Raw genomic sequence first — 26,071 nt, forward strand, 5'->3', positions numbered from 1 at the left:
TACATACGCACAAACCGATACACATCTACCTGACACACACACTCATATACACACATGCACATACGCACAAACCGATACACATCTACCCAACACACACACTCATACACACACACGTACATACACACACATCTACCCAACACACATACTCATATACACACATGCACATACAGATACACACACATCTACCCCACAAACACACTCATACACACACATGCACATACACACAAACCGATACACATCTACTCAACACACACACTCCTACACACACATGCAAATACGCAGATACACACACATCTACCCAACACACACACTCATACACACACACACAAATACGCACAAACCGATACACATCTACCCAACACACACACACGCACATATGCACAGATACACACACATCTATCCAACACACACATACACACACACGCACAGGTACACACAAAGAAATACACGAACAGATGCACATCATACCAATACACATCTACTGGACATACACACTCATACACACACACGCACATATGCACAAACCGATACACATCTACCCGACACACACACTCATACACGCACACGCACATACGCACAAACCGATACACATCTACCCAACATACACACTCATATACATACATGCAAATACACACAAACCGATACACATCTACCCGACATACACACTCATACACACACACGCAAATATGCAAATACACACACATCTGCCCAACACACACACTCGTACACACACACGCAAATACCCACAAACCGATACACATCTACCTGACATACTCATACACACACATGCACATATGCACAAACCAATACACATCTACACGACACACATTCATACACACACAAGCAAATATGCACAGATACACACACATCTACCCAACACACACACTCATCCACATGCAAATACGCACAAACCAATACACATCTACCTGACATATACACTCATACACACACACACAAATATGTACAAACCGATACACATCTACCCGACATACACACTCATACACACACACGCACATATGCAGATACACACGCATCTATCCAACACACACACTCATACACACACGTACATACACAGATACACACACATCTACCAAACACACACACTCATATACACACACACAGATACACACAACAAAATACCCGAACAGATGCACATACCGATAACACATCTACCCGACATACACACTCATACACACACATGCAAATAAGCACAAACCGATACACATCTACCTGACATACAGTCATACACACACATGCACATACGCACAAACTGATACACATCTACCCGACACACACTCATACACACACACGCATATGCACAAACATATCAACCCAACACACACTCATATACACACACACGCACATGCACATACACACAGATGCACACACATTTACCCAACATACACTCATACACACACACGCATACACACAGATACACATCTATCCAACACACTCATATACACACACACATATGCACAGATACATGTCTACCCAACATACACACTCATACACAGATGCAGATACACACACATCTACCCAACATACACACTCATATTCACACACACAGATACACACAAATCTACCCAACACACATTCATATACATACACGCAGATACACATTTACCCAACATACACATATACACACATGCACATACACACACATACACATCTACCCAACACACACACATATACACACACATGCGTACGCACAGATACACACACATCTACCCAACATACACACTGATACACACACACACACACATTTACCCAACATACACTCATATACACACACGCACACACACAAACGTGTGGGTGTGTGTACAGCCAGGCAGACACGTCCTTCTCTTTGAAACACCACTTCCATCACTTGAAGAAAACACAAAACTTGTACAAGGCAAAGCATCAAATGTCGGATTCATTAACGGGGTGACCTGAGAACGGGCCAGCCACTTGTGCCTTGCTGGGCCTGTGATGTTTGAATTCTGAGACTCGTTAAGTTCAGATCGACATGAGGGTGGGGAAAGAGCCTCGCTGCTGTGAAGCCCCTTCTTCTCTCTGAAGGGCGCCCACATCAGGATATTTGGGCCACTTTGGTGCAAAACAGATAAAGCACCTGGAGTCCTTCCTAACAGGCAGGAGTCCGGGGTGCAGCAGTTTCCGGGGCCGCGTCCCATCCCGCATTCCTGCGCGGGCCGTGCTCAGGCCTTGCTGTACACTTAGCTTCCCCGAGACCCCACCCTGCCTGGCCGGCGCTGAAGGTGATTCTGACCCGCAGAGAGGCGCGGCCTGCAGGTGACCAGTCAGGACCAAAAACCCAGGAAGGGATTTGGTTGGTTTGGTTTTGTTTGATGCCCTTTAGAGAACAGCTCTCAAGCTCTGGAGCCCAGCTCAGAAGCACCAGGAGGAGCCACTGGCCAGGCACCTGGCTGCCCTCCGCGCCTGAGACTCCAGGGATGCCTGCACCCCATTATTCAGTTAAAGACACTTAAAAGCGTATGCATCCGCCACAGCAAGGAGGCGTCCCACCTCCAGCCTGCTGGGACAAGCCCTCCCTTGGAGCACAGGACCTGAGCCAGGGCTGCTACTCACTCTCTGTCTGTCACGATGTAGCCCCGCGCCTCTTCCTCGGAAGGCGTGACCTCCAATTGCAGGCCGTCACCGAGGGCCTCCTGAGCACCCGCTGGAAGGCTCTGCTCCTGCTTCGAGGGCCCAGGCATCTGGTTTTGGAGCCCCCCAAATGCAACGGCCCCGGGCTCCGAATGTGGCTGCTGCCCCAGCAGGTCTTTGGAATACGTCTGGCTCTTGACGTTCTCCACTCCAGCAGTCTCCTCTTCTGAAGACAGGGAAGCCTCAGGGTGCTCGGATTTCTTCCTGTCCATTTTGAGGGGCTTTGCAAAGGGGAGGGCTCCAGGCGAGAGTCGAGACCCGTGGTCCTGCAGAAGGCCCCCGAGTGTGGCACTCAGACGATGGACCTGGCAGAGAGGACATTCTGTGAGGGACGTCTGCGAAAGGAATGCTGACGTGACACATGCAATCAAGGGCTGCCCAGGACAGAGTCACCGTGGGGATGACATGGGCAGCCTGGAAGGAGAGTGTGGGAGGAAGGCAAAGTGTGTGCAGTCTATATTTAGAATGACGTCTAGGTGAGCCTGGGGTGTGAGGGCGCTGAGTATCCGAATCACTTACGTGCTGTTTTCTCCTCTCTCCTGCTCCCTCTCACACACATGCACACGCACACACCTCTCTGAGGAATCAGATTTTGTAGAGTTTGTGTAGGTCTTTTACACTGATATTTTTAAAAATAAACTGTGTGATATCAAGATCCCACCCCAGCCCTCTAGAAGCAATGAACACTAAATAATAATAATAATAACAAATTTGCATCGACTGAGCTCTTCCAGCACACAAAGGCACAGCACTAAATGCATTATCTGCATGAACACACTGAGTCTTCACGTAAGCCTATGGGTGGGGAACCCTCAGTAACCCCAGTTCACAGAAGGGGAGACGGAGGCACAAAGCAATTAACTCACGAGTGGGCACATCACAGGGATGTGTAATTGATTCTAACGATACCTGAGGGATCTGTGGTCCTCACACGGGCAACACTCTCCCAGCCGGATCCCCTTTTCCTGGACGAGCCATCCCTCAGAACCCCTTGGCACCTCTGCTGACTATGCATCAGGTATGGATTTGCTTTGTGTCGTTACTCATTTAATTACTACTCCAACCCCATAAATAAAGGATGAGTTTCACCTTTAATTTGTAGACTCTGGGGTTTACAGAGGTTAAATATCAAATTATTGGTGCCAGATCACAAAGGTCGTGATTATCAGATCCAGAATTGGAACTCAGGTCTAAGGGCCATCGAAGACCTGATCTCCACCTCTGGGCTGCACTGCCCTCCCAGGCACCCTACACTGCGCTTCCTAAGAAAGACGGCGGCTGCTCCTGCCGCTGGCACATGCCAGGCAGCCCACAGGCACCTTCTGGTGCATGTGATGCCAAAAGTCTTATGTCTACTTGGCAGGGTTTTTTTCAAACCATGAAATTATATCTTCAATATTATATTAGACGGAAACAGGAACATCTGATTCACTTTACGACTCACTTTGCCAAAACACACTTTTAAGAGAATTAAAGAAGGACTATAGAGGCAATTATTCCCATTTTGGCTACAAATTACAACTTTTCCTTTCGTGTTTTTTAAAATTTAAACAAAATAGCAGTGTGATAAAAACACTGCTCAAATTTGGATCCTCATTGACAATAGGATGTAGCCGTTGACGTTACTAAATAGAGCTAGGAAAAGGCATAATATTGTCACTTAAATTGTGTTTCATGTGAGAAGAAAAAGAAAGATGTTTTTAAATAAATAAGAAGTCGGAAAATACAATACTCACATACCCTTTTTGAGAAACAGAATTGCTTGAAAATACACCCCAAACAACAGAGAACTAAGTCAAAATTCCACGCATGGAGGATGAAAAGGCTGTGGTCTAAAAGTCAGGGAGTCTTTGGCTAACGGCAGCCCCCCGGAGTGCTCCCTGCCCCTCAGGTGGGAGGGCTGGGTCTCCCCGACTCCCTAAATTAGGAAATGTGTTTCTCAGCCCCACTTCTCCCTCCACAGCTCAGACAGCAGGTCCCATCGTTTCTGATGAATATTCAAAAGAAGAACTGCTGATGTTTTGTTCCTGCACTTGCCAACAGGCACGGAACCACAAACCACTAAGAGAATCTGAGGAGAGAATGACTAACCAAAGATGCTTCTTTCTCCACCCCCAAAACTGGGTTTCCCAGAACCATGCAATGTCACTGCTGTTGCTTAGAATGGTTCTTCATCCTTCGGCCTTGTATTCATGACCAAAGGTTCTTAAAGGGAGAGAAACTAAGAGGCTAAAAGACTTAACAGGGAAGGCCAGCGTCTAGCGCGTGGGCCCTTCTTCCGACTGCCTCCAGAGAAGTAGTGCCCATGGGGGCTCTGGGATGGCGGACCGTCCTCTTCCTGTGGCATCCAGCGCCTTGGCTGTGAGCCACATGCAACTAACAGGCCGCTGACCTGAACCCAGTGCAGCCAAGGCACTGCATCTTTCATTTATTTAATTTTATTCAATTTAAATGTAGGTTTAGAGGGCCACATGTGGCCAGAGGTGCCACACGGGACAGCCAGGTATGAGTGAGCTAAACCCCTCAGGAATCCACACATGCAGGAGGCATCAAAAGTGCAAAGTGGGCACAGGCTGCCATGTGATAACCCTGGCTGGGAAATTCCAGGAAATATTAATTTTCTTCTTTGTATTTACCATGACTTTCATATTTCTACTATGGATAAATGAGGTTATAATTTGAAAAGAGATATTTTGTATCCAAATATACACACTTTTGTATGTTCTCTTTATACTGTTTTTCAATTTGGAGGTTATGAGGGGTTTCTCCATAATTTTCTGGGAAAAAAAACTTTCGTATTTCATAAATGTTCCTGCACCGTGAACAAAAAGATGACCAACTTCCACATTTAACATGAAACAAACACCAGAGACGTCATCTTACCTCTTGGTAAAGTCTATCATCGTCGTCCTGCACTCCGTCATCTGTAAAAGACACCAGTGTTACCAAGACCCTCATCAAGAATGTCATCACAGGGCGCCACAGACATAAAAAGGGTGACCCTGCAGATCCCTCCATATGAAAGGTGAGGTGTGATGACGCTGGCCTAAGTCCTGCCATAGAGTAAACCTTTTCTGTTTATAGCACAAAATGGCATTCCATAAACTTCGCAAGAGAGGAGGGGACTGAGGAGCTAAATGGTAGACGTGAAGGCAGCCACGATGACCTCACCTGGCTCTGTGGGTCTCACATGATCGTCAATGTTAACTCATGGCAAGAAAACCCATTGTACCCAACAGTTCACGTCATGAAACAGCAAAGTGAAGCCTTCGCCGAAACCACCTCACAATTAAGATGGCTTCAGAATCCACTGACTTAGGTTATTTCACTGTGGTCAACGTTTCTCTCTAAATAGGTATCCTGGCTGGGCACGGTGGCTCACAGCTGTAATCCCAGCACTTTGGGAGGCCAAGGTGGGTGGATCACTTGAGGTCAGGAGTTGGAGATCAGCCTGGCCAATGTGGTGAAACCCCGTCTCCACTAAAAATACAAAAAACTAGCCAGGCGTGGTAGCGCACACCTGTAATCCCAGCTACTTGGGAGGCTGAGGCAGGAGAATCACTTGAACCCGGGAGGCAGAGGTTGCAGTGAGCCAAGATTGTGTCACCGCACTCCAGCCTGGGTGACAGAGAGAGACTCCATCTCAAAAAAATAAAATAAAATAATAAATAAGTAAATAAATATCCTACTTTCAGTGCCCAAAGGTGCATGACTCATGGCACCCGAACAGTCACCCCTGGAGATAGCACACACGCCAGGGCCTCCTGCATCCCTCCTAGCCCTGATGCGGGTCTCGCCCTCCTAGCCCTGATGCGGGTCTCGATTCCTTCAACCACTGGGCGACCACATAACACAGGCCCTCCCGGGGTGCAGTTCCACCCCTCCCCTGCACCCTGCCCGTCAGGCTTCCAGCTTCCAGGAAGGCCCCCTCTGCACCTGTGCAGAGAGAGGGGCGCGTCTGTCATTTGGTTTCAGCACGTACTTGTGGGCCTGCCATGTGTGGGGAGCTGAGCTAGGTGCTTTCTTGCAGCTCCATGCTGTGAGAAGCCATCAGGCTGCAGAAGTCCTGGCTGACCCATGGGGCCTCCACGGGTCTCCGGATGCCTGCCGGGGTGGAGGTGCCGAGGGGCTGCCTTCTGCTTCCCCAGCAGCCTCAGAGGACCAATGCACGCCCCAAGCAGACATTTGAATGATCCCCTCTCACTCTGCTATTCAAATATTTGACAATATTCACCGGTACACAGTCCAAACACAACACTTCCCATCACGCCTGTTTTCCTGACTCAGCCTCAGCACGGAGGAGTGAAACCTCGCAGAGAGCAATTTGCCATTCAACATAATTGCTCTGGTAGGCTTAGTCTGTTAAGAAAGCTTTTAGAGGCAAAAGTTCAAACAGATAAAAATCATTAATACAGATCCCCATCTCCCTTCCCCAGCAGAAAGCCCACATTGCACTTGGTGAGCCAGCGGTCTCTGCACAGCCCTGAGGCCTCCCCTCCCTGCAGCACCCCGGGCATGGGCACCCACGGCACTGGAGTCACCTGGAAAGCTGTCTCCATGGAGGGCGGCCTTGGGGCCATCCGCCTGTTCTCTGGACTCTCCCAGGGCCGCTCTCCCAGGGCCGCCTCGAGCTACTCCATGGTCCACGCCTTGCATCAGGCCAGCCATCAGCTCGGCCATGCCGTCCAGCTCCAGCCCACTCAGGCCCCTCGCCTCAGCCGGCTGCCTCTGCAGGTCCTTCAGGAGGGTGTGAATCCGTGCTCCTAGGGGCACACACACAAACATGAGGACATTGTGGGTGGACGAATGCAAAGGTGAGGGCCCCGGACCGCAGGGGTGTGGTGGGCATTTGCAGCATCCCAAGGCAGTGGCCACCTAGGGCCAGGCGCAGGCCGGCACTCAGAGAAGATTGGGATATTGGACTTGAATCTCAAATCCACCTGACCCTGCGGCCGTCACTAGTTCAGTTCCCTGGAGGTGGAAAACCCATAGAACAGAAGAACAGACTCATCCACCCGCTCAGGAGGATGGAAAGCACGGCTTCCAGAAAACACTGGAATGACCAAGCCAGAAAGAGAGACGGGCTGGGCAACTTCACCACATCCTCCAGATGATAAAAGAACAGGATGAGCTGTGTCCTGCTCACTTGGCAGATGGAGAAACAATGCCTGGCAAGGACAGCACCCTGCCCAGGACACCCTGCCCCGCACACACTGCCCAGCACACCCTGCCCGGCACACCCTGCCCTGCTTGGCACACCCTTCCTGGCACACCCTGCCTGGCACACCCTGCCTGGCACACCCTTCCTGGCATGCCCTGCCTGGTACAGAAGAGTGCCACAGAAGCAGGCAGCTATCATTATTCCCACACTTTCTCCTGCTACAACGAGTAGAGAAAAGCCTCCATTCCATAGACTTTGGCCACCAGCGTATCCTCAATACGACACGGTGGCCCCAGCTGCCCGTGTGCTGTGTCTGAAGATGCATTTGTAAGTGAACGGGTAACTCAGGAGGCCAGATGCCGCTCTTCTTCCAAAGCCAGCCCCTCAAGCCTCTGCTGGAAGTCTAGCTAACAAGATTATAGAGATGACAGTGGCTTTGGGGCCGGGGGACCCTCTGCTCTGTGGGGGCTCAGGAACGCCTGAGTGGGAGAAGCTCGGGGCTCACAGCAGATGGCCCAACCTGAGCCCCTGGAGCGAGCCTCTGCCTCTAGCTATGGCAAGGACGTCCCCGGCTGTCACCGGGGCAGAGACAGGAGATGAGGATGTCAGACAAACCCTCCTGTGATGGTGAAGGCGGCACCTATTGATTAAACATAGTGGAAATATGCTACATCTGAAGACGCCATTTTCCAAAAAGACCCTTAAAATCTAGGCTGAGTGTGACACGGGTGGGAAGCCCCTCACCCTCCATCCTTGTTTCTGACAGCCCCACACACACCCTTACACTCCACATATCCCCACCCCTCCCAACAGTGCAGGTGAAGACCAAGCCCCTCGCTGTGATGAAGGTGGGTGGGGGGGCCTCCGGTTACATCCCACATAAACCAGGCTCAGCTGCAGGCCTTCTCTGTACAGTTCGTCTGTGTTTTGCTTGTTTGTTCACTTGATAATGACGATGTAAAATAAAAGTAATCTGATTACTTTTATAATCAGAGAAGCAACAGAAGTTCTCTCCTGGGGGTGCCTGCCCCCAGTGCCTGACCTGGGCGCTCCTCCCCAGTGCTGGGTCTCTGTGAGGGCCCAGGAAGATGGGGTGGAGGGTGGGGGCCTGTCACAGGGCTGGCACCCCCGAGGATCCTGGACAGAGGCTGGGGAAGCAGGGGTGCTGGGGGATAGGGAACCCAGGCCCCTGGCTCCCACACGGCTAAGCCATCTCACACAGAGCAGCAGAGATCACCAAGTGAAGACAGTGTAGGGGCCCTGCACTTATCCACATCACGACTCACAGTTTCTGGACAGGTGTAAGGGCAGGTGCAAGACAGTTCCCCAGACTGAGCCTGGGGTCAAAGGTGGGGCTGGTGAGGCAACTGGAATGGAGGGACAGAGCACTTGGTCGAGGGTCTTTGCAGAGGGTGTCCTGCACACAGGGCCACAGTGGCACCCCAGGCTGAGCGCTGGGCAGCGGCAGAGGGCACGGTGCGGAGAACAGGAATCCTGCATGCCATGTGGAGAAAACACAGATAAACAGAACCCAAAATTGAGAATAGGGCAGTCGATGATTAGAGCGAGGAGATAAGGCCATTCGTGGAGCTGCTGTAACCATGGCAAGATGGGTGCACCCGCTGACTCGGCAGAGTGGGGAAATTAAAACAGAATCCAACACACATTCTGTAAGTGAAGGGCAGTATCTGAAATTTAAAATCTTACGGATGGACCTAACGGAAGAAATCGTTTGTGAATCTGAAGACAGATCATAGAAGTGATCATCTTTGGAAGAACAGAATGAGAGATGTTCCACAGAACCTCAGTAACCCCTGGGGCATCCAAGCCGCTGCACTATTGCTGGAGTCAGGAGGGAACGTGGGGCGGGAACAGGACCAGAAACACCTGAAAGAAAGCCCATGAGTCTCTCAAATCTGGGGAAGAATATTCACTCAGGGACTCAAGACAGTCACTAAGTTCCATGACAATAAAATGCAAGGAGAACCATGCCGTGACTTCAGCCGAGCTGCTGCCAGTCAGAGGTGAAGAAGATCCCTGGAAAGCAGCGGGGGCGGGGCGGGGGGGAGACATGCTCCACACACGAGAATGGAAAGGGTCCCAGGAGCGCAGGGGCCGCCAGACACGCTGCAGGTCCTGTAAGAACAACGTGTTTCATACAATGTGCATAGTCAGGCATCTGACGTTACAGATAATGAATGCCACACTTGAAGGGTTGAAAGAAAAATCATTGAATCCGGGAGTCTATGTCCAATGACAATACCCTTCAAACGAGAGGGTGAAGGAGAGATATTTTCATATCACGCATGTGAACAGAGCTGAGCCAGTGGGTCCCAGTGGGCCTGCACCACAGGAAGTGCTGGGAGGAAGCAAGGCTGAAGAGAAACACCACCAGACAGAAGCCCACAGCTACGGGGGGAGCCAGAAAGCTCCTGAAAGGGTAAATATGTGGTTACGTAAACAAGAAAGACCGTCTTCTTTTCTCCTCTTACTTTATCTAAAAAACAACTAATTGTTAGCAAGGAAAAATTATTACCACTTTAAGGCAGGGTTCATAAAACAGCTGCAGTGTGATCCAGATTGCGCAGGAGGCTAGAGGGACCCGGAGCCTCCTCACCGCGTCCAGGAAGTGGCACGATGACAAGTCCAAGGAGACTGTTTCCAACAAAGGCGCCAGGGCGTTCCAACAGAGAAAGGAACGTCTTTCCCAGAAGGACATCTTCCGTGTTACCCAGAAATTGGACTTGTAAGTATTTACCCGAGAGAAGTGAAACCCATGACCACAAGAGTCAAACGAGACTATGGGTAGCAGCCTGACTCCTAATAGTTCCACAGACAGAGTCTAACGTCCATGTGCCCGGCAACAGGAGAGCTGATGAGGAGGCCACATCCACACCAGCACTGAGCCGGAAGGAACCACAGAGATGAGAAGAAGGGGGACAGATCTAGAACCGGTCAGGCTGAGTGAGAGAAGCCGGTCACCAGAGAATCCACAGAATCCTGTTAACAGAAGCTGAAGTTCAAAGATGGGCGAGGTCTGCCCAGGGCAACCAGAGCCACGTCACCTGCAGGTGGGGCTGGGGCAGGAGGAAGCATCGGGTGTGAGGGTGTGCCGTGCAGTGTGGCCACTGGTTCCATGCCCACACGTGTCCAACGCATCGTCGTGTCCACCTGTGATCTGCGCATCTCGCCGTGTGTACACTCCATCTCAATGGCCGCAATAAAGACTCTGCCCTAAAGAAGGTTGATGGGTCCATTTCCGAGCTTTGAAGGAAAACCTGACTTTCTCTTGTATTCAGTGTTGAAATCTCTGTCCTCATAAAGGTTTATGTAAAATAGCTCATGGCCCCATCTCTACCTTCCCGAACAACACCAGCAGAGTAATGCAGAGGGGACATAGAATGTCCTGACCTCAGTGGGGTCTCACTGTGACCCTCCACCGTAGGGAGGTCCCGCTGCCACCCTCCACACTAGAGGAATCTCGGCGCGGCCCTTCACCCTAGAGAGGTCCCACTGCCACCCTCCATGCTAGAGGGGTCTCACCGCGACTCTCCACCCTAGGGAGGTCCCGCCACAACCTTCTGCACTAGAGGGATCCCACTGTGACCCTCTGCCCTAGAGGGATCTCGGCACAACCCTCTACACTACAGGCGGAGGAATTATTTCTGCTTTTTACAAATTAAGAAATTTAGGCATTTTAGGTTTTTTTGTCTGTGCCAAATGCATCACCAGGCCTGGGCTGCAGCCCGCAGTGTCTGCGCCAAATGCATCACCAGGCCTGGGCTGCAGCCTGCAGTGTCTGCACAGAGCTCGACAGTGCACTACCCATGGCATCCCCGTTCACTCAGCCGCATGTCCCGTCCTCTCTCCACAGTGCAGGCTGTGTCTAGTCCATGCCGAGGCAGCGGGGCCGGCACCCGGTCCCCACGTGCCCTGTTCACTGCATATGCAGGACAGGAGTCAGTGTCTGGGGCTGTCTAGACTCTCATGACTTTCCAAACACAAGCGCTGACGGCCTGTGGTGGGTTCTTTGGTGAAAATTTTTTAAGTGCAGTCTCTCTTGCCCATTAATTGAAGCTCGTTCTTCAGGGGGCATCTTGCTACACGGCTGTAAGGACACATCTTTTTGAAGTGTTTTGCTTCATTTCTGAACACTCTGCACTGCGCCCCACCCCCCACCAGGGTCTCACATGGAAAGGGTCACAGCCACAACCCTCTGATTTTCCCCTTTGACAACCTGAGTTCCGTCAGCGCCACTCCAGACTTCCTGTTGATGACTAAGACCCTCTCATTTAAAGGCCTGGGCGTCCACAACAGTGTTTCTGAGACAGCATTACGTGTCCTTTAGCATGGGATGAAGCGGACAGAGTCCTTTAAAGTCAGTCTGTACATGAAACATGTGACGGACACGGGCGTTCTGATGGGAGAGTGCTGGGCATTCACTGCCACCGATGTCCCCTGCTGGGGTGGCCGAGTCCCCGGCTCTGGCCGACACTGAAGCCTCCAAATTGTTCAGCACACAGTGGCGGCTTCTTTACCTTCGGGTTGAAGTGTCTGTATTAACCCCACATTTCCGATGCTCTGACACCTGGGGCCCTGCTGACCCTCGGGGGCTGCCCCTCCCACAAACAGCCAATTCCCGGATAGTGATCAGTCACCCACTCCACGCAGGCTTTCCACACGCAAATCCTGCAACCCAGAGCCCACGCCCGCCTCCGCCTCTGTGGTATCAGACTCCAGGCCACTGCCCTAGTCACCCTGGGGCAGGGACCACACACGGGCAGCCCCCGGCCCCGGAGCGGCTGGAACTATTCAAACTGGGCAGTCCTGTCCCTGACGACCCCGCCTTGCCCTCGCCCAGCCTCCGGACTGACCCTGGTGAATCCCTGTATCGACACGTGGCGTGGCCTGTCCCCTCCTCTCGAAATCTGTAGGTAACAAACTGTTGTTTCAACAGCAGCCATACCCAGATCTCTTGGGCTTGCCATCCTAAATCATAAAAAAACCTGCCGTTTAAAACAGAAGAAGGGAAACGCAGGGAGCGGCATGGAGGCCACTTACTCTTCTGTGTTTTCATTAGCCTTGAGCCTTGGAGGGGAGGGCCAGCCTCCCTTCGCCGCACCCCCAGGGCCCACCAGCCCCCACACATCAGCCCTCACCATGCGTTCACTGACAGAACGCTGCCTTCAAAGAAAACTTCCAGCAACAAACTCAGGAAAATACGTCTCGCTTTCTCACAAACAAAAACATGCCTAAAACCGCAGCAAAGCCTGCCTTCACCGCCACTCCTGTCTGCAGGTGACAAAGGGCTGAAGGGCTGGATGGTCCCAGGTCAACGGCACCCATGACCCGGCTCCTTCCACACTGATGGACTCACGTTGTTTCACAGAGAAGATAACAGATGTGCTCCGGAATTAAAGGTGCGTGCGTATCACAGCCCTCGGTGCTATTTTGAAAATGTGCTGTTCGTTGTAGCTTTCAGAATCAGAAAAGCCATCTCAGCCTCGCAACTGAGCCGCCGAGCCACGAGCCCAGAGCAACCTTTTCATTCTCATTCACTGCAGTCTCCTCCCATCCCAGATCCTTTTCTTTCCCAGCGATTATCATCGCGACAGTCTTATCTCGCTCGTCCAGGTCCACAGGTCCAATGCTGACAACAAAGGGCTCACGCATCCCAAAGAAAATGGAAATAAGGAAGTGCGGGGATGGGGAGGAAGAGCTGTGTCTGGAAAAGTAGGCTGACACAGGCAAGAGCCTGAGTTCTGAAGGGTCCCGGGCTCCACCAGGTGGAGCCCAGAAAACCCAGTGTCTGCCCCATGAGTTCCTAACAGCCCCAGAGAACTGGCAGGAGGCACCGGAGCCCACAGCAGGAGCCAGCACAGCTGCAGGGAGACCTGAAGGGCCCTCGGCATTGGGCATGGCCGTCCCCAGCAGTCGGCGTCCTCCATGCTTAGGAGGCGAGGGATGTCTCCGCACATGCCTGCACTGGCCGAGATGTGTGTCAGAGTCGGCCCGGCCACAGCTCATGGTGGGTGCCAGTCCCTGCGATGGGCCACAGCTCACGGTGGGTGCCAGTCCCCGCGTCAGAGGGAAGGAAACAGGGAGGTGAGCAATGTGTGGTGGTTGCTAAGGAAAGGTCCTTCCTGTGGACACGAACCAACAAACACAGGCTCGGCTGTCCAGTGGCCTCCTCCTCAGGTGAGCGGGGCAGGAGGCCCCCAGAGTAACGACCTGACCGGAGGCCTCGTCTGGGGCAAAGTCCATTATTTCCAATGTCATGATTTGCAAGAAGTGGCAGGGCCTCCAAGTGTGGCAGAACAATTCACTTCCAAGTCCAAAGATCCCTTCTGCCCTCCCAAAAAGGACAAAAGGACTCTCCACACACTAGCTTGGCACAGCAGGCGCCACAAGGCCTGGGAGCCTCCACCTGCATCCTGAGCTCCCAGGCAGCAGTGGCCACCGTCCCCCACGCAGCCGGAGCTCCCCAGGGCTGCAGCCCCGGGCCACCGCCTGCCCGGACGACCCCACGGCAGCTCCAGAGAAGGTGATGTGGTCCGTGCAGGGACACGTTCCATGAACCATTCTTCTGCGAGGCCCTGTGTTTCCTAAGGGGGCTGAAAAGCTGGTTGTGATATTTTGACAAACGGTGAAAGAATAAAAATTATGTGACTTCTCAACAAAGAAGGTTAAATGTTCTCGAATTTGGGATTTCCAGTGAAAATGAATCATGTTTTGCCAAACTGATCCACAAATAAACTTTTCTGAGCCCCCCAAGGTTTATAAAAATGATGTGCACAGGCTGGGGTATTCAATTCAGAGTGGCTACAGTGTTGCTAGCAGGAAATTGCTGAAAAAAAGAGAAAGCAGACATCAGCCGGATGCGGTGGCTCACACCCGTAATTCCAGCACTTTGGGAGGCCGAGGTGGGCAGATTGCTTGAGCCCAGGAGTTGGAGACCAGCCTGAGCAATATAGTGAAACCCCATCTCTACTAAAAATACCAAAAATTAGCTGGGCATGGTGTCAGGCGCCTGTAATCCCAGCTACGCAGGAGACTAAGCCAGGAGAATTGCCCCTCTCCTTCCGGGGCAGGCTGGTGCTTCCCCCACCACCCCGAGGGAAGAGGCTGCAGTCTGTGTTTCTAACAGCAAACACTGTCACTGTCAACACTGATGAGTCCTGCTTAACACAAAGACAGGAGTGTCGACGTCCCCTGAACTTTGCAAAATGATGCTTATTCCCCTCTCAAACCCACACAGAGGCCAAGTGCCTGCTCTGAAGGTGAAATTCCACAGCAAGCTACGTTTCCAGAATACCACGGCTCAGTAAGGCTTCCCTTACGTCATGGTGAGAAGGTTCCAGAATACCATGGCTCGGCTAGACTTCCCTCACATCACGGTGAGAAGGGGCGGCAGTGCCCGGTACAGCATGGTGCAGTGAGTGCCACACTCAACCATACGAACAGCCTACTTGTATCGACAGAGAGCAGCTGGGAATGTAGAGTTTGGGGAACTGGCGGGTGTCCACCCTTGAGAAACTGAGGCTCCGTGGTGGACCAGGAAGGGAGGAAGAAACGGCAACGTGAGCAGAAAGGCCATCGCGCATGGCGGGAAAGCCAGAGCACCCTGGCCAGACGCGGCCAGGCTTGGCATGGAGCCGTCAGCACTGAGCCACCAGGGGCTCCTCTGCTGTGGCTGCAGCTGCCTGCATGCTTTCTCAGGCCTGATTATTCTAGAATCTGTAGGGTGTTAGCTCACATTTCTTTTTCCATCATTGCAGCTAGGACCTTGGTTTCCACGGACATGTTTGAAGTTCCCATCAATCCAATCATCCATCCTTGTGCTGCCCTGCCCTGGGGGATGCTAGGCTGGACTCCCGTGAAGAAAGGCTGATCATGCTCCCTGAGTCTTGGCCCCAGCACTCATGGTCTGTGGTTTGGGGCAAGCTCGCTCATTTCTTCATGCCTCAGTTTCCGTATCTGTAAAATGGTGACAAGTGAGGCATGGGCCCAGCATACAGTAAGTGCTTAATAAATTATAACTATTATCATGAAACAAGACGAGGATGAGAAATCATTTTAGTTTTCCACTCTTTTCCCCCTTTCCCATTCACTCTGAAAACTAACACTTGGTTCTCCACGAGAAGCTCTCACCACAGCTCATCGTGATCCTCAGGTGAGAAGCAAGGAACACAGTCAGAGAGCCCCTTAGATCTCAGTCACACAAGCTGACAGGTACCTTCCAACTTGCTCAAGGTCTAATTCAAGATTACGCATTTTGAAACTATTTCCTGCCAAAGTATTAACCAAAATGTTAACCTACATTTAAAAAAATATGAACCTCTCATTAAAGTCAAAGCCCAGTCTCTGTCCGTCCCTCCACCCACTAACCTGCCCATTGATTGCACCAACCTGTATTGGGCATCTATTGTGATCAAAGCCTGGGAACAAACATTATTCTAAGAAACAATAGGCTGGGCACGGTGGCTCACACCTGTAATCCCAGCACTTTGGGAGGCCGAGGCAGGCGGATCACAAGGTCAGGAGATTGAGAACATTCTGGCTAACATGGTGAAACCCCATCTCTGCCAACAATACAAAAAAATTAGCCGGGTGTGGTGGCAGGTGCCTGTAGTCCCAGCTACTCGGGAGGCTGAGGCAGGAGAATGGCGTGAACCGGGGAGGAGGCGGAGCTTGCAGTGAGCCGAGATCACACCACTGCACTCCAGCCTGGGCGTCAGAGCAAGACTCTGTCTCAAAAAAAAAAAAAAAAAGAAAAAGAAAAAGAAAAAAAAAACAATAGAAAATTAAAAGCTTTGTTTTCTTGAGGGCTACGACATTGTTCTCACGCCAACACAGACACACTAAAATGTTTTGGAGGCCAGAGAGACTTGACCAATGGATAGAACAAGCAAACAATTTACAGGGAAAATGCACCATTAAGACCCTGTGAAGAGACTAAATGACACCCTATCTCATGCCACGTTCTTTCCCCCTCAATGACACCCCATCTCACGCCACGTTCTTTCCCCCTCAATGACACCCCATCTCATGCCACGTTCTTTCACCCTCAATGACACCCCATCTCACGCCACACGTCTTTCCCCTTCAATGGCACCCCATCTCACACCACGTCTTTCCCCCTCAATGACACCCCATCTCACGCCACGTCTTTCCCCCTCAATGACACCCCATCTCATGCCATGTCTTTCCCCCTCAATGACACCCCATCTCACGCCACGCGTCTTTCCCCCTCAATGACACCCCATCTCATGCCACATTCTTTCCCCCTCAATGACACCCCATCTCATGCCACGTTCTTTCCCCCTCAATGACACCCCATCTCACGCCACCTGTCTTTCCCCCTCAATGACAACCCATCTCACGCCATGCGTCTTTCCCCCTCAATGACACCCCATCTCACGCCACATGTCTTTCCCCCTCAATGACACCCCATCTCACGCCATGTTCTTTCCCCCTCAAGTGCACGAGTGTCTGGGCTAACCTGCTGCCCAAGCTGGCACCAATTACAGTACATGGAACCCAAGTTCCAACCAAAAGACCTCCAAACTTTTATAAAGCAATGTCATCAGTGTGTAAATCACTGCCTATATTTTACCCCTGGAAATTAACAACTAGATTGACATAAACTTAAATCTAACCAGTGTCTTTTCAGTATAAACTCTTAAAACATAAAATGTATAAGATGTTACCTTTTCTCAAGAGGTTAAAAAAAAAATCCTTCTTATTTTTAATCTCTCACAAATGCAATCCAGTTAACTCACTGATTTTTAAAAAGATAAATCCGACTGGGCACAGTGGCTCATGCCTGTAATCCCAGCACTTTGGGGGGCCGAGGCGGGTGGATCACCTGAGGTTAGGAGTTCGAGACCAGCCTGGCCAACATGGTGGAAACCCCATCTCTACTAAAAATACAAAAATGAGCCAGGCATGGTGGCACATGCCTGTAGTCCCAGTTACTCAGGAGGCTGAAGCAGGAGAATCGCTTGAACATGAGAGGTGGAGGTTGCAGTGAGCCGAGATTGTGCCATTGCACTCCAGCCTGAGTGACAGAGCAAGAGTCCATCTCAAAAAAAAAAAAAAGATAAACCCAAGTGATGTCTCTTGAAAAAACAAAAAAATTACTGTATAATTTTTGGGATCTAAGTTATGCTGAACAAAAAGTGGCAAGAATATGTTTTAAATTTAATATAAAATAAATAAAATACATGAAAAATAAGAATATAAAGTAAGCAAAACAATTCTTTGCCTCTTGTTAAGCCTCATTACAGACACATCAAATTTAGGTGGCGTAGTGTGGCATCAAGGGCATGAATGATAAGAAAACAGAGTCATCTGAGGGAAGAGGCCGTGGGGCAGAAGGCTGCCGCGGGTGCTCTGCTGAGCTCTGGAGCTTGGCCGGCAACAACGCTGACCCTGTTGCCTCAAGCGGGGCAGTGTGTGTGAGACCCACCTTCATGCTTCAGGAACACTGGCCAAGGCAGGAAAATAGATCGATGTATTCATGAGAGATTTTTAAACAAGTTGAATCCAGGCTGTTTCTACTAAAGGCTAATGTAACCAGAACATTCAGCTGACACGCATGTTCCATTTCCGAGTACCTGGGCTCACCAAGGGCGTACCCCAGTCTCCGCCCTCGACATGCAGGGCTGAGATGTCCACCCTCAGCAGCTCGAAACGTGGCAGCTCTGCCGCCCTGATCTGGCACTGACGCAGCAAGCAGATGTTCCTGTGTCCCCTGCACTGACCTTCACTGCAAAGCTAACCCAGGTGAGTCCCAGTATTCACCAGCTCCTGGAGCCCAGAAACAAGTGGGCATTTCTAGAAGGTCAAGGAGCATTTATACGGAAAGGCCTTTTCTCCTTAAGATCTCAGTGTCATCTCCAGCCCCTCTAATTCCACCCTTGTGAACATAACCCAGGGGGGTCACTGAGGTGAGATCCGTCATGCAGAGGGAAGAATGTGGGTGACCATGGTGATCTGCAAAGTTCTCTTCTTTGCTGGTCTGTGAGACGCTGTGTATCTGCAGCACCCCAACCCAGCACTCCTCTCCCTCTGTGTCCTGTGAACTCTCCCATGATGGTCACACCCCAGCCACTCTGGCCTCCTTTCTGTTCTTCCAACCCAACGTGCTGGTGGAATTATCCTGCTGGTTTGCAGCAAATGGGCCCCACACAACACTGAGAAGCAGGGAAATATTATTCTGTGCATCCCACCCTGCTTACAGCAATGTCTGTTCCTCTCAGCACCTCATGCTGCCTCCTATGCGGGAAGCCAGGCCCTGTCACTGTCCTGCCCCTGCCGGCCCACACCACCCACCTTTCCACTCCTGCCTCTCCCTGCCCACACCACCCACCTTTCCACTCCTGCCCTCCCTGCCCACACCGCCCGCCTTTCTATTCCTGCCCCTGCCTGGCCACACTGCCCACCTTTCTGCTCCTGCCCCTGCCTGCCCACATCGACCATCTTTCTGCTCCTGCCCCTGCCTGCCCACATCGACCATCTTTCTGCTCCTGCCCCTGCCTGCCCACATCACCCACCTTTCTGCTCCTGCCCCTGCCTACCCATACTGCCCGCCTTTCTATTCCTGCCTCTCCCTGCCCACATCGCCCGTCTTTCTGCTTTCGCCCCTGCCTACCCACATTGCCCGCCTTTCTGCTCCTGCCCCTGCCTGCCCACACCACCCACCTTTCTGCTCCTCACCGCACGTCCTACTCCAGGCGATCTGCAGGCAGCCTCTCTACTCTGCCTGCCGTGGGGTGGTGGTGGGTGGTATGAGCCACGCCCTCCCCTTCAGGGACAGATGAGAGCTTCAAGAGGTTAAGTACTCCCACCTCCCTCTCTCTCCTTCTTCCCTCTTGTTTCCTTTCCCTTCCTTTCTTCCTTCTCCCCATCCTTCCTCCCTCCCTTGCTGGCTGCATTCTTTCCTTCCTTCCTGCCACAAATATTTACTGCACATCTCCTTTGCACCAGCTACCTTTGAAGGTGCAGAGATAAATCCATGAGCAAATTCCTTGCTTTTGTGTGACTTCCATCCATGTTAGAAGGAATGGGAAACAAACAATAAAAATCATGAATGCGGCCGGGCGCGGTGGCTCACGCCTGTGATCCTAGCACTTTGGGAGGCCGAGGCGGGCGGATCACGAGGAGATCAAGACCATCCTGGCTAACACGGTGAAACCCCGTCTCTACTGAAAATACAAAAAAATTAGCTGGGCGAGGTGGCGGGCGCCTGTAGTCTCATCTACTCGGGAGGCTGAGGCAGGAGAATGGCGTGAACCCAGGAGGCGGAGCTTGCAGTGAGCCGAGATCGTGCCACTGCACTCCAGCCTGGGTGACAGAGCAAGACTCTGTCTCAAAAAAAAAAAAAAAAAACATGAATGCACAGGATATCTGGTGGTGATCGATGCTGTGGAGAAATAACCGAGAGTATGAAGGATGGGGGGCTGGAGCACTGCTCTTTCATACAGCACTGCAGAGAAAGCCTCACTGAGAAGGTGAAGTCTCAGCAGAGGCCTGAGGGAGGTGAGCGTGGGCCCAGCGGGGCCTGGGAAGCTGTCTTCGGGCAGGAGTAGCAGTGAGCACTACGGCCGTGGGCAGAAACTGCCTGGCGTATTGGGTTGGAAGAACAGACAGGAGGCCAGAGTGTCCAAAATGCAGCCCCCACGTGGAGAGTTCACAGTGATATGGGAGTGCTGGGAAGGGGAGAGCTGGTCCCTTTAAATGATATAGAAGGGTGAAGGGAAGTGCTGGGTTGAGGAAGGCAGGTCCCTGGCTGGGGCTCCATCTCCACGGACCTAGGTGAGGACAGGCACTCCTGCCTTCACCACCAAATGTTGCATTTCCCAAGACCACCCTGGCCCCTACCACACTCCTATCCTGTGCCTATAAAAACCCCCAAGACCCTAGCAGGCACACACACAAGTGGCTGGATGTCAAGAGGAGCACGTTGGCAGAAGAGCAGACCGACAGACGCCAGCATACCAGCAGGCCACCAACTGGTGGGACAGGAGCTGACCAACAGATGCCAGCATGCCAGCAGGCCACTGACCAGTGGGACCAGAGCCGACCGAAAGACACCAGCAGGGCATCGACCAGCAGAATGATGTACAGTGTGGCCGGGGCAGTCTGAGGAGAGCCCAGGCCACCGAGCACCCGGACTGCAGGGGAAAATCATCTCCCTTCTGGCTCCCCCGTCTGCTGAAAGCTACTTCTACTCAAAACAACCTTGCACTTACTCTCCAAGCCCACGTATGATCTGATTCTCCCAGTACACCAAGGCAAGAACCCAGCATTCAGAGAGTCCTCTGTCCTTGTGATAAGGAAGGGGTCTGGTTGAGCTAATGCAAGCCACCTATAGATGGCAAAATTTAAGGAGCAAAACTGAAAGAGCACCTTGTAACACATGCCCACTGGGGCTATGGGAGCTGTAAACATTCACCCCTAGACGCTGCCATGGGGTCTGAGCCCACAGCCTGCCCATCTGCATGCTCCCCTAGAGGTTTGAGCAGCGGGGCACTAAAGAAGGGAGCCACTCCCCCATCGCACGCCCTGTGAGGGGAATAAGGGAACTTTTCCCGTTTCAACAGGACACGGAGGGAGAGGAGTGGTGGGTGTGGGTGCCACAGATATGCAGGGTCTTGCAGACCAGGCAAACAGCTTTGATTTTTACTGAGTGGGATGAGAAGCCCGTGGTGTGCTCTGAGCAGTGGGATATCATCTGATTGGCAAATGTACAAGAACCACTCTGCAGCCTGAGACAAGGTCAGAGGCAGGAGGCCAGGTCTGGTCAGATCTGGTGAGGGGTGGTGGGGCGGCGGGGGCAGGGAGGAGCCGGCAGGTGGGGAGGCCAGGTCTGGTCAGATCTGGTGAGGGGTGGTGGTGAGGGGAGCAGAAAGCAGCCGGCTGGTGGGGAGGAGGGGGCACCCTGGGTGTGCTCAGAAGGCAGGTGCGGCAGGGTCTGTCGACAGACTGGACATGGGGGGACACAAAGAAAAGGACCTAAATGGATAGTGGCCCCACAGCCACACTGTAGGAACCATAAGAGGGTTCGTTCCAGGTGTAGGTTCCGGGCCGGGCTGGGAGGCCCTCAGGAGCCCGGCAGGCATCCACACTGCCATGTTTGGTCTTGTGCCAGTGCAGGTGGGATGAGAGTCCTGCTGGTCACAGGCAGAGCATGTCAGGGCAGAAACCCTAAAAGATTCATAGCCTTCCAGAAAAGGCAGCGTAACGCAGAGACAGGTGTTCTCTGGAGTCAGCCAAACCCGGCTCAAACTCCACCCCACCATTCACCACAGTTGGGACTCAGGGAACCCCATCCAGCCTCTTCCAGCCTCATGAGCCCTCTGTGTGAAACTGAATCAATAACTCCCACTTGAATGAGTTGTTGAGAAAATGAAATATAGTAAGTGTGTTGTCTACTACCTGCTAATGCTCAGTATTTGTTGACAGGAAGTTGTGTCCCCTCTTCTAACACTGCTGTAACATTTAACGACTCAGAAAAACTCTCTCTTATGGCTGCTATGCATCTGTTTTCCTTTGACTCCCTTTGGTTCGAGTCTTGTTAAATGGATGGGAGAGCAGAAATACAACTGCCCTGAAATAAAACTTCATATTCTTTATGGTAAAGATCAGAGAACAGGAGGCATTTTCAGTGGGCCTCTTAGAATCACTATTAATAGGAAACATCCACCTTCAAAATGGAATAAAGTACAATTCCAAAAACTACTTCCTCTCATCTGAAAAAGAAACTTTTTAGGTTATCATTAATGAAAAATAACTTTTAAAAATCATAAGTATATAAGAGAAAATTCTAACTTGCTGGGCAGCTGATGGAAGAACAGTTAATGTGTACTAGGAATCCCTTCCCATGTAACCTCTACAAACCACACACACAGCATTTTATGAACATGCTGAGTTATCTCAGAAGCATCCACTACTCGCCATTTGAAGATGAAGAGAAATGAGGAAGTATGTTTTGCAGCGTCCAGTGAGCCCTGGTGGGTTGAAGAAGGGCTGCAGCACAGAGCACAGATAATAAGAATATCAAAGTAAAACGTTGTGTTCCATCAACCGCACCACGTAATTCTGCAATCTGGCCAGTTTATAATGACATTTTAAGTAGTTTTCAGTGCTCCAAGTGGGCTCTTATAAGGCAATTACACAAAATGTCAGGATATTAAATGTATAAAGCCTGGAGTAAGAGATCAGCTCACATGACTCTGCATTCTCAACTGCCACAGTCAGGCCTATTGAAATTATATGTCATCGTAGGGCCTTCCAAACAAAATGGTACAAGCTTTAAAGAATCAGCAACAGCCTGCAGATAACGTCACCACAACGTTGTTTTCACAAAGACAATGGGAATCATGCACAACAGCTTTTGCTCCTAAGTGCCTTTACAACCACGTATATATGAAGGTACACAGTTAGCCACATCTGAACACCCATCAGCACCATCAGTAGAACCACCATCACCAACACCATCATCACCATCATCATCACCATCACCATCATCACCATCACCATCATCACCATCACCATCAACACTATCATCACCATCACCATCATCATCACCATCACCATCAACACTATCATAACCATCACCATCATCATCATCACCATCACCATCAACACTATCATCACCATCACCAACACCATCATCACCATCACCATCAACACTATCCACACCATCATCATTGCCAGCACCAATGCCATCATCACCATCAACACTATCATCACCATCACCAACGCCATCATCACCGTCACCATCAACACTACCAACACCATCATCATTGCCATCACCAACGCCGTCATCACCATCAACACTATCATCACCATCACCATCATCATGATCACCATCACCATCAACACTATCATCACCATCACCATCACCACCATCATCATCATCACCAATATCACCAATGCCATCATCACCATCACCATCAGCACTATCATCACCATCAACACCATCATCACCATCACCATCATCGCCATCACCATCACCACCATCATCACCATCATCATCACTGACACTATCATTACCATCATCAACACCATCATCATCACCACCATCATCACCATCACCCACCATCATGGGGAATGGACTGTGCTCCTTTGGTTTAGAGAACATACAGCCCATTCAATTGCTGGAGTCCAAAACTTGGGTATTTGCAGAGGATTCAGGTAAATTCAGTAGGAGCTCATTATTGCATTCTCTCCTCATTTGGGCTTCCACAGGGAGAAACTGACATAATCATATGCCAGCATGTTGTCTATTTTCACTGGAAACAACACAAGTGTAGTAAAATATATTCTGCTTCCAATTTGAGGGGGTAAGGAATCACAGCTGAGTCGTGTGCATCTCTCCCTGACTAATGAAAAGTGCCCATGCTGCAGCCTGGGATGAAGCTTCTCCTGCACTGTCACGCCACAATATTTTGCACTCACAGGGCTCAGCATTCACCCAGCCTAACGCTTTCTCTATTGAATGCAATACTGAGGCAAAGAAGAAAAAAATATATCAAATTAGCTCTGGCATTAATGACATGACTGCAGTGGGGTGTGGGGATCGGCAGTCAAATGACTTTCTAAAGAATGCTTCCTTTAGGTTCATGTTAGTGTGAGTTTGCACACTCAGAATGTGAACTGACGGACAACAGGTAACACAGCCCGTCCTGGACTGGGTGGCAGGTAAGACCAGAAGAGAAAATGTTTTGCAGATGTCGGAGGGTTGGGACTTCAGAGCTGCCCACATTCACTAAACGAGCTAAGCCGACATCTGTAGAAATGCCCTCTTAATGGGAACAGTTACCTCGAAAAGTTCTAGAAATGCTGGTGGAGAGGTCAGGTGAACACACAGCTGCAGTCAGACACTTGGCATGATCAGACCCAAAGCAAACCAACTGCTGCACAGAACGCCCTGGGGCTTCGAGCCCCCAGTTCCAACCTGTGACGCGCTCACCTGTGGGAAGGGGAAAGGTTCCCCCAGAGCCTTCCCTACACCTGCCCTGTGTCCTCAGAGGGGAAGCGTCACCATGTAATCAGCGGTCTCCATTAAGCAACAGCTTTCAGGTTGGAGCTGGGAAGATTTGGAAAAGTGACAGAAGGATGACATCATATGCGGAGGATGCTTACACAGTGGAGAGCACCCCTGTTCCATGTGGCTCTGGAAGGCCTCCCCATTGCGCTTACACAGCAGACAGCACCCTGTTCCATGTGGTTCTGGAAGGCCTCCCCATTGTGCTTACACAGCGGAGAGCACCCCTGTTCCACGTGGCTCTGGAAGGCCTCCCCATTGTGCTTACACAGCGGACAGCACCCTGTTCCATGTGGTTCTGGAAGGCCTCCCCCTTGGAGGCATGGTGGAAGGTGGTGGGAGGAAAACCTCAGGGGTTGGGCAGTGGCAGTGAGGTGCCTTTAGGTGCCCTACCAATTCCCAGTCAGACAGAGGTAAATTTCAACCCAATTCTTAAAGTAAAAATCCTTCCAGCAAATGCAGCTGGCTTACAGCAGCATGGACCTGGCAGGAAAGCAGTGACCTCAGAGGTGTTTAAGCAGAGTCTGTAAGGACATCAGCCAAACACCGTGGAAGAGATTTCTCACATGGGGGCAGTTTATGACTCTTACTTCTCCCAAATCTGAAAGCAGTGACTCTGTACTGGTGCAGAAGTGGGGGAGCCGCCTCCCCCTGGGAGAAGACATGAGCTGGGTGGAGCTGAGCAGTGCAGTTCCAGGGCTGCCAGCCACACACGGCCACTGCCACCCTGCACTGGGGGCATCCACATCAGGGTTGCTGAGCAGGTAGGTGTGTCTTCAAGGTGCAGTGAGAGGAACACTATTCTGGCTATATAAGCCACAGAGTGACCCCCCCCCCAGCACCCCTGGGTGCCCTCTCCTGCACCTGCTCCCCTGGGAAAAGTGCGCTGCTTCTGACTCCATGGTGTGCTGATGCACAGAAAGAAAGGCCTCAGGCAGTGCACACTGAGCACGGGACTGTTTCGCTAGGATGAAAGGCACTTTGATAACATAGGTGCCTTCTCCTCCTGCTTTAGAGGGTGCTTGTGAACTCCAGCCAGGGGCATGGATCCGAGATTAAGAATTTATCAGTGGCTTCCTCCTGGAGCAGCCTGTGAGAGGCGGCCTCTGTGTGCCAGTGATTAGGTGGCCAATTCTCTTCTAATTTTTTTTTTTAAGCCAAGGGGTATGGTTGGGTTTAGAGCACTG

At 51.3% G+C, this 26,071-nt stretch overlaps 1 protein-coding gene across 4 annotated transcripts in view; it reads right to left on the bottom strand.

Annotated features, from left to right (window-relative positions):
* Positions 1 to 26,071, bottom strand: part of PTPRN2 (protein tyrosine phosphatase receptor type N2) — a 998,301-nt gene that overhangs the window by 570,976 nt on the left and 401,254 nt on the right. For all 4 annotated transcript variants that reach the window (XM_003281603.4, XM_004090276.3, XM_012512304.2 and 1 more), the window contains 3 exons: positions 7,209 to 7,430; positions 5,551 to 5,591; positions 2,590 to 2,972 (listed from right to left, as the gene is read on the bottom strand). In XM_003281603.4, the coding sequence (XP_003281651.2) occupies positions 2,590 to 2,972; positions 5,551 to 5,591; positions 7,209 to 7,430 (646 nt within the window). The remainder of the gene's footprint in view (positions 1 to 2,589; positions 2,973 to 5,550; positions 5,592 to 7,208; positions 7,431 to 26,071) is intronic.

This window comes from Nomascus leucogenys, chromosome 13 (assembly GCF_006542625.1).
Source record: "Nomascus leucogenys isolate Asia chromosome 13, Asia_NLE_v1, whole genome shotgun sequence".
In the NCBI taxonomy this organism is placed as follows: Eukaryota; Metazoa; Chordata; class Mammalia; order Primates; family Hylobatidae; genus Nomascus; species Nomascus leucogenys.